General features: G+C 40.7%; 1 protein-coding gene across 2 annotated transcripts in view; it reads left to right on the top strand.

Annotated features, from left to right (window-relative positions):
- The first annotated feature begins 357 nt into the window (after positions 1 to 357).
- tnrc6c2 (trinucleotide repeat containing adaptor 6C2) overlaps positions 358 to 16,151 on the top strand; it is a 33,768-nt gene continuing 17,974 nt past the window's right edge. For both annotated transcript variants that reach the window (XM_053637544.1, XM_053637543.1), the window contains exons 1-3: positions 358 to 1,326; positions 9,474 to 9,617; positions 13,106 to 15,229. In XM_053637544.1, coding sequence (XP_053493519.1) covers positions 13,303 to 15,229 — 1,927 coding nt within the window. In that variant the 5' untranslated portion in view covers positions 358 to 1,326; positions 9,474 to 9,617; positions 13,106 to 13,302. The remainder of the gene's footprint in view (positions 1,327 to 9,473; positions 9,618 to 13,105; positions 15,230 to 16,151) is intronic.

Raw genomic sequence — 16,151 nt, 5'->3', positions numbered from 1 at the left:
TGCTTCCATTATAGTTGTTTTCAATGTATTGCACATATTTAAATGTGTCAGTAGCAGTAAAAAGGTTTGCTAAACTGACAGGTTTGGTCTTGGTTCATTTATAATAATTTTCTCAGGTACGAATAGATGTTTGAAATTCTGTGAAAATTTCCACACACGATCGACACACCGTATATAGCGTCGCGTTGACCTATCCTAGTGTCGTATCAAAATCCGTGCCTTCTAATTGGTCAACATGATGTCACGTGATCCAGCCTTTTTTTTAACGCCCGTACTAAACAAAATGGCTGAACAGAATAGAAGAAGGCGTCACTTTTTCCTCACTCGTTCCATACAAACCACGGCCTGTATGCGAGCCAAGCCTGCGAGAAGCTCTCTGATTGGACAGTGCGTATAACCATCCAATCGGATCTCAGGAGGCGGAAACGTCTCAGCCAATGGAGGCGCAAGGGAGGCGGGCTATTTGTTGGAATACAGAATTAAAGGCAGAGTGAATTCTCTAACGTTTACTCTGAACGCTTCCGTTTTGGACACTCCCTGTTTACAGCTGGATATTTCCACGTTTTTGTGATATTTCTGGATTATATCTCGATATGTTTCCGACTTGATCGTGTTCATGAACCGCACGAGGCTCGAAGCTAAACCTAGCAATCTGTCCTTTTGCACTTTATTGGCGTGGCTTAGCTTGTTAGCATCGTCGGAGGTTTAAATGTCAAGAGACGCGCTTCGTCCCGCTGTTTATTTCTCTTCTTTTTAAATATTGAATAAATATCGCTTTTACCCATTATTATTATTATTATTATTATTATTATTATTATTATTATTATACGACAGTGATTATCAGAATACTCCTTAACTTACTGCTGTTTGTTTTTCCTTTTTTCCTCCTTATTATTGTTGTTATTATTATTTCGCACAGGACATACATATATAAATAGCTGATGACCAACTAACTCTACTTGAATATTTTTTCCCTGCTTATTTACATTCATATCAGTGTAAATTCGCATGCATTCATTATTTTCCGTCATTAAGACCTTCTTGGAGGATATATTTCATCAGGAAATCGATGCACTTGTTTATTTTTGCTGCTGTTATTAAGTGTTATTTCTCATTAAGACCTCTTACAAAGTGAAGCTGCTTTTTTAAATGTCATTTTTAAACAACAAAAACAAAAATTTTCAATTCAGTCGCCTACTTTTCTGAACCGCTCGGAATATCATGTTAAGCAATTTTAAACGACAAACGAATAAGTAAATAAAAAAATCGCCTTCCTTCCTGCATCGTTTCCTCGTGACGCCGCTGCGCACGTGCTGTAAAAAAAAGGTGAGATAATTCGGTTATTAATCCGAATTCTGCAGTGATTTACCCTTTTAAAAAAAACTGCAAGACAGCTTGGGGTATTATTGTCAGAGCTGCACGATGAGTTTGCATGCTTTGTTGTGTAGGTGTTATTGTGTAATGGGTTAAATCTGTGTGCTAAATTAGTGTACGTTATTTAATTACGGTTAATTTAAACACTGTGTATTGTAGTCACGTGATCATGTTGTAGCATATTCGTATATGTATGTAGAATATAATCACCGGTATTGAGAGATATATTGCATTTGTCTTGAATGGTTGCTTATTATTATTATTATTATTATTATTATTATTATTATTATTATTTTATTGTACTAAATGCTATATTCAAAGGCTCTCTACTTTTAATATCAGTAGGACTCTTATGACCATGCACTATAAATATAAATCTTATATTGAATCCGTACTTTGCTTCTCTATATGCTGTTGCTATGGTAATGTAAATGTTAAACATAGAAGCTCCTTGAATGGCATTGTCAACCAAGGTAGTAAGATTATTGGCATTAAGCAGACCAAATTGCTTTGAACAGTTTGTCTTACAGAAAGTTAGTGATTCTTGCAGATTATACTCATCCAGTGTTCCATGAATATGCAATGAAATGCTTCCTTCTGTTATACGTTATAGGATGCCTAAACTTAAAAGCAGTCGGTATAGACAATTCTTTTATTCCCACTGCTGTAAGGCTTTTAAATTTGTAAGCTGTCAGAATGTTGTTTGCTGTTTGTGTTTTTCGTATGATGGGGTTACAAATTTTATGCTGCACCAAAAATTGCCCTTTGGGCTTATAATAAACTTGATATTGATATAATAAATGCTTAGTGCACTACATTTCACTTTTATTTTTATTCAATATGATCACTGATGTTGTCTGTATTCTGCTTGGTCATCAGGTGTTGATTAATTCTCTATAAGATCAGCTCTGACAGTAGCGCAGGTTTATGTTGATGCGCTCGTTCTAATACATTATCGTTTCTGTAGTAACAGATAAATAAAAAGTAACCTTTATGGAAGGAGTCTTCAGTGTCAGTGCTTTGCAACAGTCAGTTTTCTGACATCTTCAGGACAGAGGAGTTTGTGGTTTCTTTGCATTTTTTTTTTATTATATATTTTTGTGTTATTGAATTTGTGAGAGAATAAAGAGAGACTGGTAAAAGGAGCAACTGTTTATAGCTGCTATAATGTAGGTGAGAACAGAGACTAACTTGTTTCACGAACATTAAATATAACCATAAGTGGATTTAAAAAAAACCCATTATGTGGTGTTTGACACATTGCAGTGATATAAGGGTTGATTTTCTATACCAGCACAAGTGTTTTATTTCTAAATGAATGCAGTGTTACAGATTAAACAGCTCACCTGCAGAGTTTGCACTTATGTATGTTTTTCATTTTTTCTAAACAGACTAAAAATAATATGTCGGATTTGGATGTGAAATGATGTGAGCCGCTTGGCGTGAGCTCTGAGTTCCTTACAGAGGAAAGACAGAGGATCCGGTTATTCATCACGAGCCGTCGTTGACTTTCAGCGCGTCGGTTCTGAGTGGCTTTAGAAGTATTTACGCCCTCCGATTGAAAGGTTAAGTGGCTGTTTGTGAATCTCTGAAAGAGAGACACGACGCTCACACACAGCTGTCTGCTCTTCAGTGTTTAATACAGGGAAAAAAAATAGAAATCTGACTTTTTCATAATGTTGCAGTTTGTTATTTATTCTGTAAATTTACTAAACAGCAGGTCGTCTGTGTTTAGAGGTGGGACGATGTATCGCTCGATATAATGTATGACGATGAGACAATCTGTAATGAACATGAATAAACATGTTATTAACTTTATTCTGTAGTGGAATAGTAGAGACTTGGGAGACAGTAGAGATATATGACTAATATCCAATCGCAGTACGAAGACATTTCAGCGATATGATATTTATCACAATATTTTGTTTTGCTAACAAACTACTTACAAAACTGAACGTTACTTTTATCAACATCTATAAAAAAGAAATCATTTAACACATTACTAAACATTCTGTATAAATAATCATTATAGAAATACGGACCATGTCAGCTGTATCTCAGAAAAGTGTCCTGTCTCATAATGTTTCACGATATGGATATTGTCTCATCATGTCGCCCAGTACTATGGCATAATTAATGATATTATTTGATTACCCAGTATATCACAAAGTTCAGTATTGTTATCGTCGACTCAGTGTGGCGGATATGACGATACGATATTAATATTGCATTGATATTGCCATGTTTTAATATAATGAGGATTGAGGGTGTGGTCAGGTTGTTGCTCAGTGATTGTATGTTTTGTAAAATCAGGTTTTATACCAGTTATTCGATTTTTTTTTTTTTTTTCCACTCTTTGTTACATACTTGAACTTGAAGTTTTTTAATCATGCGTTACTTTTGTTTGTTTCCGTTTCATCAAAAATATTTTGCTATCACTGGTCAAGTATCATTAAGATGCTTTAAAATACTGATCCAGCAGGTTTAATAACAATCTGTCCGTTAAAGCTTCTTATTTTTAGATAGCAAGATGCGTGCTGTTTCTAACTAAGATAAATCCATCCCATAATGCTTATCACCTAACTAGATTTCTCTTATATCCCTTATCTCATATGTTGTAAAGCTTAATAAAATTTTACATGATTGTCGTTGTTATAAAAACAGTATGTGGTACGTGACGTGAAGTTGAATGGTGGGTTGTTCCTGAGTAGCTAAGCTGGATAAATGAACTTGATGCGTCTGGCTGTTCTGCTCCATCTGCTTGGAAATCAAGGTCAAAGGTGACGAGGTCGTGACCCCAGGCGTGTGAAACTCTCGCTCTGTCTGTTCAAAAGGTTAAAAAAAAAAGAAGTCTGAGTGCTGCTGAGTATAGATTTACTGAATCAGGCGGACAATTCACACAAAAACCTTCTTAGAAGTGGAGCAGGTGGTGTGTTTTTGTGTGTGTGTGTGTGTGTGTGTGTGTGTGTGTGTGAGATTTCAGCAGAACATTCCTGAGCACCAACTCACTCACACTCAGTCAGACCTCTCAAAAAGCAGGCAGGTGCTTCACTCATTTAAATACATAATTGAATATTAATGAGCGCATTATGAATATTTATTAATTAAATACCGAGCGATGGAGCCGAGTTACCATTACCACTCCGAAGTTGAATAGTTTCCTATAACAGCACGTCCCTAAATGTTTTAGTCTTCTTACACCACAAAGATTTACCAACGATTGCCATTTTTATCCATTAATAATTGCATTCAACATCCGTGAAAGTAGTTAGTTCCTGTTGTCACTTGCGTTATAGCAGTTATAAACAGTCGTTCCCTCAGCAGCTTCCCTTTTTTTATTCTCTCTCTCATTTGAAGACGCTGATATGAGAATTAATCAACACCTTCTGACCAATCTGGATGCAGGAATGTGAGATTAAAACAGAAAATATTAATAAGCTCCTGCATAATGAAAGTTTATTTATTTTCTGTTATTACTGGCTCAGAGCTTGAGGTTTAACTCAACGCTGAATCACACACTGATGTAAGAGAGTGTGAGTGTGTGTGTGTGTGTGTGTGTGTGTGTGTGTGTGTGTGTGTGTGTTGGCCCAAACCCCAGAAAAGGTCGTTGAGCTCCATCAGGAAGCGTATTTTTCTTCCTATCTTGGAAGACTAAACAAACAATGGATCAAAAACACGATTAAAGCTTTTTTTTTTTAAAAGGTTTGCATTCGTGTTACATTTGACGTTATTAAAGAGCAACTATGTTTTTGTTGCCCCGCCCCCTTTGCTTAAACTCCACAGTAGACACTGTGACATCACTGACAGGTTTTTATCTCTTAAAGTGACGGCGCTGTGAAATAAAATACCCACAATTTCCACCTTTCTCCCTATCCTCTTCTTTCCTTTTTATTTTTGTTCCTGTCATGTGCTGAAACTCTTATTTATCAGGCTGAAGTATTCGGGGTGTTGGAGTAGTGCGACGTTCCTGTGGGAAATAAAAGATAAGCGTTGTGAGGTAGAGGTTCTGCACTGCTCTCACACACCACTCCTCCAGGTGCTCATCGGGTATTTTTTTTTCTCTTGCTTTCACACGCTCACATTTCTTTCTTAAACGCCAGCACATGCTTTACATGCCGTTTTATTTCTACAGGAAGTGAGTGCATGAAAGCAAAACGCTGCATTTTTGGTCATAGTGTTCAAATTTTCAGAAAAGTGACAAGTGAGATCAAGTGCATATTTTACCTCCTGACCAATCACATCTGTTCTTATTAGCGAGCGAATATTAGAAGTACAGTGTGTTCTGATTGGCCGAGAGCAGTGCGGTGTGTTTTGATAGGCTGAGAGCAGTGCAGTGTGTTCTGATTGGCGGAGAGCAGTACGATGTGTTCTAATTGGCTGAGACCAGTAGGGTGTGTTCTGATTGGCTGAGAGCAGTACGATGTGTTCTAATTGGCTGAGAGCAGTACGGTGTGTTCTGATTGGCCAAGAGCAGTGCAGTGTGTTTTGATAGGCTGAGAGCAGTGCGGTGTGTTCTGATTGGCTGAGATCAGTATAAAGGTGGAAGGATCACTGGAGTTCTGATTTTTAAAGTTAATTATTTATTTTTTTACATCGCTGATGTCACAAGGTGTGTTCTCTGTGTTATGATTTCACTAAAGCTTCTAAGATATACATAAAATTAAATAAACCTTCTTCTACATGCTGTATTTAACTATTTTACTTCAGCTACTTCCTATTTTCCGACTGCTACACAAAGCCATATGCTTTAATTAAACCACTAACACTGTCATGTATGATTTATTATGTGAGAAAATGTCCGGTCAGGGTTTTTTATCCTCCTCCTACAGTACAACCACTATGCATATTCATCAGGTTATGCAAATGATATGCTAATTAGCTGCATGTGCTGCATTTACATCGGTTTGTTGATGTCTATAGGTTGCTGAAGAGAAAAACAAGATAAAAGGCGAGAATATTGAGAATATCACACCTAACGTATGGCTGTAACTGCTTTATGCTAATAAGTACTGATGTATGTGTTAAGTAATTAGCATACGGTCAGCGAGGTGTCACTCCTGTGCTCATATTTCCAGCTCTGGAGCATGCGCTGGATCCTGAGCGACCCTGCAACGGATTACGTGTATTTATAGCCGCGCTGCTAATCCAAACACTACACACAGAGAGACGGTGATTAATGATAAAATTGACGAACATCCTGATTAATGAGCGCCATAACAAATCCACCACTCACATACACTCTCACTCACACAGACGTGCGCTGTTCACAATTAATTTCTCAAGTATTTATAAATGTCTTGATACAAAAGAAGGTACTTCCTCTTCAGGCAGATTAGATCGCTAATTAGGTCGCTAACAACAAGAGGCGGAACTACAAGGTGTTGACGCACGTAATTGGATGTGAAATTACTAAATTAATCCGATACAGAGGCTCCATTTGTGCGCTACGGGTTCTTAACGTCTGTCTGTGTGTCTGTATGTGTGTGTGTGTTCTCAACAGGCGTAAAATTAAATCGGTCTGTACGAAGGAAACATGAGAAAGTAACACAGACGTGAATGTTTTTAGTTTACTCCTCACCGGAGCTACGATGTTGCTCGCAAACAATGGAATAGACCTAATCTGAGAGAGCATTCTAGATGTAGTGTGTGTGTGTGTGTGGGGGGGGGGGGTGTGTTTTGGAGCAATCGCTCCTCTGTCTGCATTTTGTGTGTGTGTGTGTGTGTGTGTGTGTGTGTGTGTGTGTGTTTTGGAGCAATCGCTCCTCTGTCTGCATTTTGTGTGTATGTGTGTGTGCGCGTGCGTGTTCGTACACGTTGTTTGTTAATGGAGGTTACAGGAGTTAATTCCGCAGCTCCTTCTGTTCATCTAAATGCATGAGACAGCCAGAATCAATTACAGAGAGCAGATGAGAAAATGCAGGAGAAAGAAAATACACACACACACACAGCCCTGGCAGCATGAGAGCTGTGTGTTCTATAATCTTGGTATAAAAATAATTTTGAAGTCTTTTCCTGATGACTCATAACTCATTGCTGGAGCTTGTTTCCATGGTAACGTTTCCAGAGGTTGTTCCCATGGTTACTTTTAACTAGAAGTTGTTTTCATGGTTGCTGTCCAGTAAAAGTCGTACATAGATGGTAGAAGTAATTTATTGTTTTTTTTAGCTGGACATTGTTTCCCATTGATACTCAGCAGAAACTTGTTCCCATGGTTCCGTTCGACTAGAAGTCGGTTTCTTGGTTATTCAGTCCCTCCAGGATTTTGCAATTTTGTGTTCACAGAAATGAAAGCAAAGTCATTCTCGTAGGAGCTTGAAATTTTTTTTTTTTTTCAAAGTTACTGCAGATTTTCCATAGATTTGGGCCGAGACGCGTCATGTGACGTCATCACAACGCGCATTCAGCCAAAGCCCTCTACGATTCATGTGCGTCGAACATGAGTGCAATTAAAAGGTCTCATTTACCAACAAACATCACTGTGAAAGAGCGTGCTAAACTATTTCCTGCAATTGCGATTTCACCTTTTTTTTCCAAAAACAAAAACTCTGCAAGTCGTATCACAAATTTTGAAAAAAGCAGCAGCAAAATCAAGCGTTTTTGGTCGCAACAATCGCAACTCTGTGAAATCCTGTACGGACTGATTATTTTAGCTAAAAGCTGTTCCTGTAGTTACTTTTAGGCTTTATATCCCTCATTATCCCTCATTTTGGTAAATGTTATTTTAAGTCAGAATGTTCCTGTGGTTGCTTGTAGATACTTTAAGCTAAAATTCGTTCCCATGGTTACGTTCAACTAGAAATCTTTTTTTTATTGCTTTTAGCTAATAATCGTTCTCATTGGTACTTTCAGTTGATGGTTGTTTTCGTGGGTACTTTTAGATAGGAGTTATTTAAGTGTTTTAGAATTTATTTTTGTGGTTTTTGTTTTTTAGCTAGGAGGTTTTTGTTTTTTTTAGCCAAGAGGTTTTTTTAGCTAGGGTTTTTTTCAGCTAGGAGTTAATTAGCTAGGAGTCATTTTATCTAGGGTTTTCTTTAGCAGCTAGTTTTTTTAGCTATGAGTTTTTTAGGAGCTAGGTGGGTTTTTTTAGCTATGAGTTTTTTAGCAGCTAGGAGGGTTTTTTAGCTAGGAGTATTTTAGCAGCTAGGAGGTTTTTTTTAGCTAGGAGATTTTTTAGCTAGGAATTTTCATTGTTACTATTACAAGAACTCGCTTCTGTGGTTATTTTTAGTTACAAAATCATTCCCTAAAAAAGAAAGAACAGATGGAAAGAACGAGAACAAGAGGCAGATGGAAAGAACGAGACAGAGAGAGACGTAATAAATTCTCTAAGCTGTCCACGCACACACACACAGTAATGAAATGAGGAATTTATTGTGTGTGTGAAAGAGAAGAATATCAGAGCGAGATGAGATAAGCAAGTGGGGGGGGGGGGGGTATTAACGCGGCAGACAGACAGAGGGGGAGGGGGTTTGGGGAGGTTTGAGAGGCAGTGCAGGGGCAACGGAGTGTGAGAAAATCTCCCATAAGCCCCGGCGTCTGTGCTGTTCCTGTAATTTATTCAGCACTGAACAATGAGCACAATGAGCAAGATGGAGCGGGGGAGGGGCAGCGACAAAGAGGGGCGCAGACCACCAAGATGTCTGATTGGTCATCAGGGAGACGAGACGAGTCGGACAATCTCATTGGCTGTAAAAGCGGGGGTGGAAATGGTAAGCCATACATACAGTTGACAGGGAAACGGGAAAAGCAGAGCCGAAGCTGATTAGTCAAGGCTGAATAGGAAAACTGATCTGATTGGATGATGAGGCAAGGGGAGGTCAAGCTGATTGGTTGATGGAACCGGATGGTAAATGGCTGAAAGATGATCTCTGCTGATTGGTCAGCAGATGAACAAAATGCTGAGCTCATTGGTCAATAGGGAGACAAGTGAGAGAAGCTGATTGGTTGATAGGAATCGGAATCTGATTGGCTTAGAGAGGAAAGGGAAAGAATTCTACAGGAAATCCGAGCTGATTGGCCAACACGTAAAATTATGTAAATGAGGTTTTTACGCTCAGCTCTTTTCTTAGCATTTGTCTCCTGTGTGTTTTGTTTTTCAGAATAATTGACTTCCTGTAAATCAGCACTAATGGCAGCTCTAGCACTTCCTGTTCTTGCCCCTGCCGTTTCCTGCTTATAACCCCTCCAAAGAAATTCCTCCACTAAAGAGCAATTCCATCAACACACCTACCGGCACTTCACAGGTCAGAATATGTGTGTGTGTGTGTGTGTGTGTGCTATGGTTGGTAGGGCTTGTGTGGTTTGGGACAGGCCCTCTGTGGATTGATGATGGTGCTTATGTGCACTATATAGTGAATATGGTGTGTGGTTTGGTACACACCCACTGTGGCTCCTCCGGCTTTGTGCCAATTACTAAATGAGACACAGGGGTTTTTTTTTTCACATTTATGTAATTTACAGAGGATTTAATTGTGCAGATGCATTCGGGGATGGTTAGCCTGAATATGCAAATAGGACACGCCCCTACATCCTCTCGCTAAGTTCCTATATCATCAAGATTAGCTAATGTAGCTAGCTGGCTAGTTCCTTGCTAGTAAGCTAGCTCAACATGAGTGGGATTTTAGTCTCTGAGTCTCGCTTTACATAAGTGTTGTTATTTTCTCACTGATTTGTTTAAGCGGGCAGAGTATATTTTAATGTTACCATGACAACCACACTAACTAGCTTAGCATGGAACTTCTAAAAGTGGCTCAAGGTTTCGCGTTATCCCATCGTCATTGTTATTTTCATATTGAATACGATTGGCTCAAAGACATGGAGGTTATTTGGTGACACCGCAAGCTGAGATTTTTATGTAGCTCTGCCCCAGTTCAGTTTAATACAGAAGGAAATGGAAGAAAATTTTTGCTGTGTTTGTCACAAAAAGAATTGACCCAAATAAAAATTTTTTATGTAATGTTTGAAGTTCAAGTCTTTTTTTTTTGTAAATAGATAAAGAGTTTCTATTTATCTGTAAATAACCTCGACTGTGTCTTATTAGCAAATTAGCTAAAGGTTATGGCAGCGTATCTAGCTTGCTAACTCAGATGTATTAGTTATTGATATTTAGGAAACATGAAGATGAATATCGCAATATATCATAAAGTCAATTATCAATACACACCTTATGAGGCATTTTTACTTTTTAGAAAAATACAATTGATCCATAGGTTTAAAAAACTAGTTAACCAGACATGTTGCTAATTTCTCTCTCTCTCTCTCTCTTACACACACACACACACACACACAGGCACACTTTTTTGGCATCAGTTCAACATGAAGCTCAGATGGCTGGGAATAAAAACAGCCTCATTCCTGCCTTTCCATCCATCCCATCCTCCATTTTTCCCCCTTATCCCTTCATCATGTTTTCTGTTTTTGTTTTGCTCCTGGTGTCTTTGCAACCCAAACAAGGAACTGAAAAAAACCAACCTATGCTTGCATGCAGGATATGATTAATTTATCTTGTCTTCTGTTTGTTGTGGTCCCCCTCCATCCTTGTAAGTGAGATGGGAGGAAAGGAGAGAGTGTGAGGAGTTTGTGAGGACAAGGATAAAAAGGGGGAAGAAAAAGAGAACGATTGAGACAGAAAAAGCCTCGTTCTCTTGGCTGCGTTTCAGCTCTGATAAAATGGCGTTGTGTTCAGAGAGACAGCCAGGAAAAGAAAGCGCTCCTGGATCGTCTCGGTAGTCCTTCTCGGTAGTATTTCTTCTCGGTTTCAGAAAATTCCAGACAAAAAATAAAAAAGCAAGCTGTTGAGGTGCTGAACGTATGCCAGCGCTGCTGTAAAGGCATTTCAGGTTTTGCCAGTCGAGTCGAGCCGAAGGACATCCGAGCTTTTTAACACAAACAGCCTCTCGCTTTTTCGTTTTCGAGTCCTGTTTACCCTTGAAAGAGCCCGTTTGATCCTGGAGCCAAAGCTAGACTTCAGTCTGGGAAAGCAATCTTTACCAACGGAAAAAACATGACGGCGTCCCAGATTTGAAGATGTGAACTGCTCCTTTGTCGGAGTGGGATCGCAGCGCAGCTCCGAGGCCACCAGTCGACCAATCAACGGTGTCTTTCTGAGTAGATTTGTTGTGATTACTGATGATATCCGGTTCTTGCGCCTCTGGACCCTGGAACGTGAAGTTACGGATACATGAATGCTTCTTTCATGACTTCGTTTTTTGCAAATACCGAAGAGTGTGGTCTTGGGTTTTGGGTTCTTACAGTCAAGTTTTTTTGAGGATATGCCTCATGTTTTTCAAATTTGTGCAGATCACAGAGGGGAAAAAAAGGAGCGTCAATGTGAATCGATTCTGTTTTCTGATTTCATCTCGTGTTTTTGAAGCAGCGCTTATTTTTGTACACAAGCGGCAGTGCGTCAGTCTTTTGGCGTGGGTTGAGCTGAAATTCAGCGAGGCCTGATGTCTGTGAGATAAGGATGCCTGGGGAACGTGGATAAGGCCATATGAAGGAGAAAAAAAATATTTATTCTGAGCAGCCGGGTGCATTTTTGCATGACGGTAAACAGAGTTAAATCTATTTGATACTTTTCGTGCCATTGATTGATGGTTGCGTTGATTGCGAATGATGAATTATGAGGCTTTAATGAAATGAAGCCTGAAGGTAAGAACATAAAAGAAACAAAAAACATATTTCTGTCGCTTGCTCTAACAAAAACTGAGTCTCTTTTGTGGCTTCATTAATTAACAATGAATTGATGTTTGCCTTTTGGGAAGTAAGCACGCTCTCGGTAGCAAAACGAAAACCTGGATTGCATTTGCATTCCAAGATCGATCCCTTCCAGCCTTTTTTCTGCCATCATTTCACAACATTATTGATTACCTGCTGTCTCATGATTGATTATGCTGCCTGAGAAGTAAAGTACAAGTCGATTTTGAGCTCTCCAGCCCTATGGTGATCTACAGAAGTGATGTGGTTCTGGGTTTTGTAGCAAGCTAGCAGAGTGTGGGGAATGATGGATGAGGGATTACTCTCGGTTTCATGCAAATATATGAACCTTCGTTTCCACATCAGATTTCCTTGCAGGTCTAGGGGAGAAATGAATAATAGTGCCTCTTTTCCAGATGCTTCAGGAGATATGTCACATTATATAAGTGTGTGTGTGTGTGTGTGTGTGTATATATATATATATATATATATATATATATATATATATATATATATAAATAAATATATGGATGTACTTCATCTAATATGACCAGTGACACGGTCCAGGGAGCATTGCAATATTCTGGAAAAAAATTAGGCATGTATGACAAATATCTGATGTAGTGGAAGGAGAAAGTCATAGATCACTGTCAGCTGCTTTTCTTTCCATGCCAAAGGGAAGTGTTTTCACTAGCTTTTCAGGTTGAGATTTTGTCAATCCAGTTAAAATTATTGCAGTTGCAGATTCCCAGCACCTGTTTATTTTAGTAATCTTGGTGCCTCACATTATTATTGTTTTATTATTGTCTATAATCTGTAATTTTACTTTACCCGGTTGTTTGATTCTTAAATGTAACCTACCATTAAGCAATTTGATTAGATTGAGATTTCTTGCAGATTACTCCATTCTGATTAAATTGTATAATCTGTCATTCAGATTATTCATGAATTATTAATTACACAGAAATATGGCTATTGTGTACATGCCTACTATCCAGATGTCTTACCATCGTCTTGCTTTTTCTTGTCTTTACAGTGCTGCCCAATCAGAGTGGCCTGGGAGCCCAGCATGAGAATTTGCTCTTGGGCGACCCAACCACCCCCTGCAGCAGCTGTACCAATTGAAATCAAGTGATTATTGATGAAAAGGACACTAAAACTTGGACTTCCAGATCCTCAGAGTCATTAGAATGTGTCTTGGATGCTGACAGGTCAGCAGTCGTGAATAGCAGCATGAGTATGGCTACAGGAGCTAGCCAACACAGCCACTACCCAATCAGCAAAGCCAGTGTTAATCACTCCTCAAGTATGTTCTCTAGTCAGGGTGGCCCCAACAGGGGTTGGGCCTCTGAGGGCAAATCCGATTTGTCCATGGGTACCAGAGGCCAGTCCAATTGGGGTTCTTCAAATATAAACTTGAACCCCAGCGCTAACCCTGCCGCGTGGCCCATACTTGGACATGATGGCCCAGGGGTGGGGACCAGGACTGGTGGTATGGGTGGGTCAAGTTCAGTCCCATCCAACGTCTGTGGCCCAGGAGGTGTCGCACCTATTCAAGGCACCAATGGAAATGGAAACCTTGTAGGAGACTGTGCCTGGGGAAACCCGGACACCCCAGAGCAGCACCAGTCCCCAACAAGCATGACTTTCAGCATGGAGCCCCCGAACCTTAAAACTGATGGACTGAATACTAAAGCAGAGCCAATGAGCCCTGTGGATGGTTGGGGGAGAAATATGAGTCAGTCTCCCACTGAGCCAGCCACTGGAGATGGTAATGCTCGGTGGGGTAATGGAGACACCAAGAGTGGAGAATCAAAAGACTCAGGATGGGATTCTGGTGGCATCTCCTCTTGGGGACAGGGGGGAGGGGATGCAAACTGGGGCCAATGGAGCAAACAGTCAAGCACTGAAGGTACCGGGTGGGATGCAAGTGATGGTCCCACTCAGGAGTCAATGAATTCCTGGGGGACTGACGCTCCAGGCAGTGAAGGTAGCAAGGACAGCAGCGAAGGACGTGAAGCACGGAGAGAAAGGTCCTCCAGTATGGATGTTCCACTTCTGCCAAGGCAGGACCTAGATCCTCGTGTGCTGTGCAACTCCGGCTGGGGACAAACCCCTGTCCGACAGCACACAGTCTGGGAAATGGATGAAAATCTTGGCCCCAAGGATGACTGTGTCACTGAAGTTCGGAGTACTTCCTCTAATGCACCTTCAACTGGATCACCACCTCATGCAGGATGTGTCAATCCCAGTCTTAATGTGCCTCCTAGGATGGACTCTGGGAACAAGACTGAGGGGCTTTCTCGAGTTATGCCAACACCACACTGGGGAGGACCGTCCTCACCAACAAATCAGGCAGGCACTGGGTGGGGAGAGCCACCTGCTAATAAGAAAGTGTCTAATGGCTCTATTGGTAGTTGGGGTGAGCCAATGCCAGATGGTCCCAGCACAAATGGTTCTAGTGGCCAGTTTTGGGGATCAGAGGACAAGTCTTCAACCTGGAATGATGGTCCTTCCAAAGTAAAGCCACAACCTGGTGGAAATGGTCCTAGTTCTTCTTCAGGCTGGGGAAATTGTGCAAGTGGAGATTGGACAGAGCCTTCAGAAGGGAGAATCGAAGGTTCTCGTAGTTCCTCTTGGAATGGAGATGGAGGGAGCTGGAAGGAAACCCAGAAGCCCTGGGGGAAAGCGGCTCCACCAGCAGGTGAAAATTGGCGTGACTCCCAACGCTCAAATGGTCCTGTACAGGGTTGGGCTGGAAAAAATCCTCAAGAATCCATGGGGTCTTGGGTTGGCCCAAATTCTGTGAAGCAGAGTGGTTCTAGCTGGAGGTCTGCAGGAAGGCAGGATCCAGGGGATGAGGCTACAGGCTGGGAAGAGCCTTCCCCTTCCTCAATCCGAAGGAAAATGGAGATTGATGATGGAACCGCCACTTGGGGAGATCCTAATTCTTACAGAACCTGCGTAAACATGTGGGACAGAAATAACCCCTCCTCCCAGGGCAACCCAGCTACCTGCAACAATGGGGGCAACAGCATCAACCATACAGGGCCTAACCACCACAGCCACAGTCAGACTCCGAACCACTCTGACGGCAACAACAATGGTTCTCCTAACCAGCTCGGACCTGTTCAAAATAGGATGCCCAAGGTGAACCCAGGTAAGTGAAGTTATATGTTTTGGTTTGGGAAGCGAAACCATTGTGTACTGAATAGCACAATTACAGCATCTCTAGTTTGATAAGGAAGGAATAAACCGTAAACTCCTCTGTCATGAAGGTGTTGGAAAAGTTAAAGTTACAGCTTTACCTTGGACTGTTACAAAGTGCTGACTCCTTCCATAAATGTTAAATAATCTCCATACAGAAAACTTCACCATATTAATGATTAAGAGTATTTTTAAATTTGTTTATGTCACATGCCCTGTGAATGAGCTGTAACTATAGAAATGATATCGTATTAGAAGGAGCACATTAATATAAACCTGTGCTTCTGTCAGAGCTGCTGTTCTAGAAAATTAATCAACACCTTCTGACCAGTCAGAATCCAGAATTCAAAAGGAGCATGGTATAAATCAGAAGTAAGCTACAAAAATCTCCTGTGTGTGTGTGATTGTAATGAGAGTTTGGAGGAGATCTGCCCTGGAGCTGGCACTATCCTGGCTGTCAGGAGTGAGCTTGATGCAGGAGTTCTGTTTCAGAGCTTTAACATAACCATGTGATGGCATGCATTCTGCATTGCTTCGCTGCCAGCTGGCCTGCGTCCTGCAGTTAAAAAGACACGTCCGCCTTGTGTTTGGCTTGACAGAATCGGCCCTCGGGCCCTGCTCCCGGCCCCATGAAAGCTTTCTATTTCTGTTCTTGGCAGCATTCAGGAGCGATGGCAGACAAAGACGTTTGCTGTCTGTGTTTTTTTTTTCCCTCTGTCCTCCTGAGAGCAGGCTCTGTTCTCCACATTGCATTTATCAGATTGTATTACTACTTTTTTCCCCCTGTTGAACGATGCAAACAAATATTCAGGTGTCAGGCCACGGAGGAAGTTTTCATTTCTAGTATTTTTTTCATTTCAGGCTCATATGGAGTA

Source organism: Ictalurus furcatus, chromosome 12, assembly GCF_023375685.1.
Source record: "Ictalurus furcatus strain D&B chromosome 12, Billie_1.0, whole genome shotgun sequence".
Taxonomy (NCBI): domain Eukaryota; kingdom Metazoa; phylum Chordata; class Actinopteri; order Siluriformes; family Ictaluridae; genus Ictalurus; species Ictalurus furcatus.
This window is presented reverse-complemented; position numbering and strand designations above follow the sequence as displayed.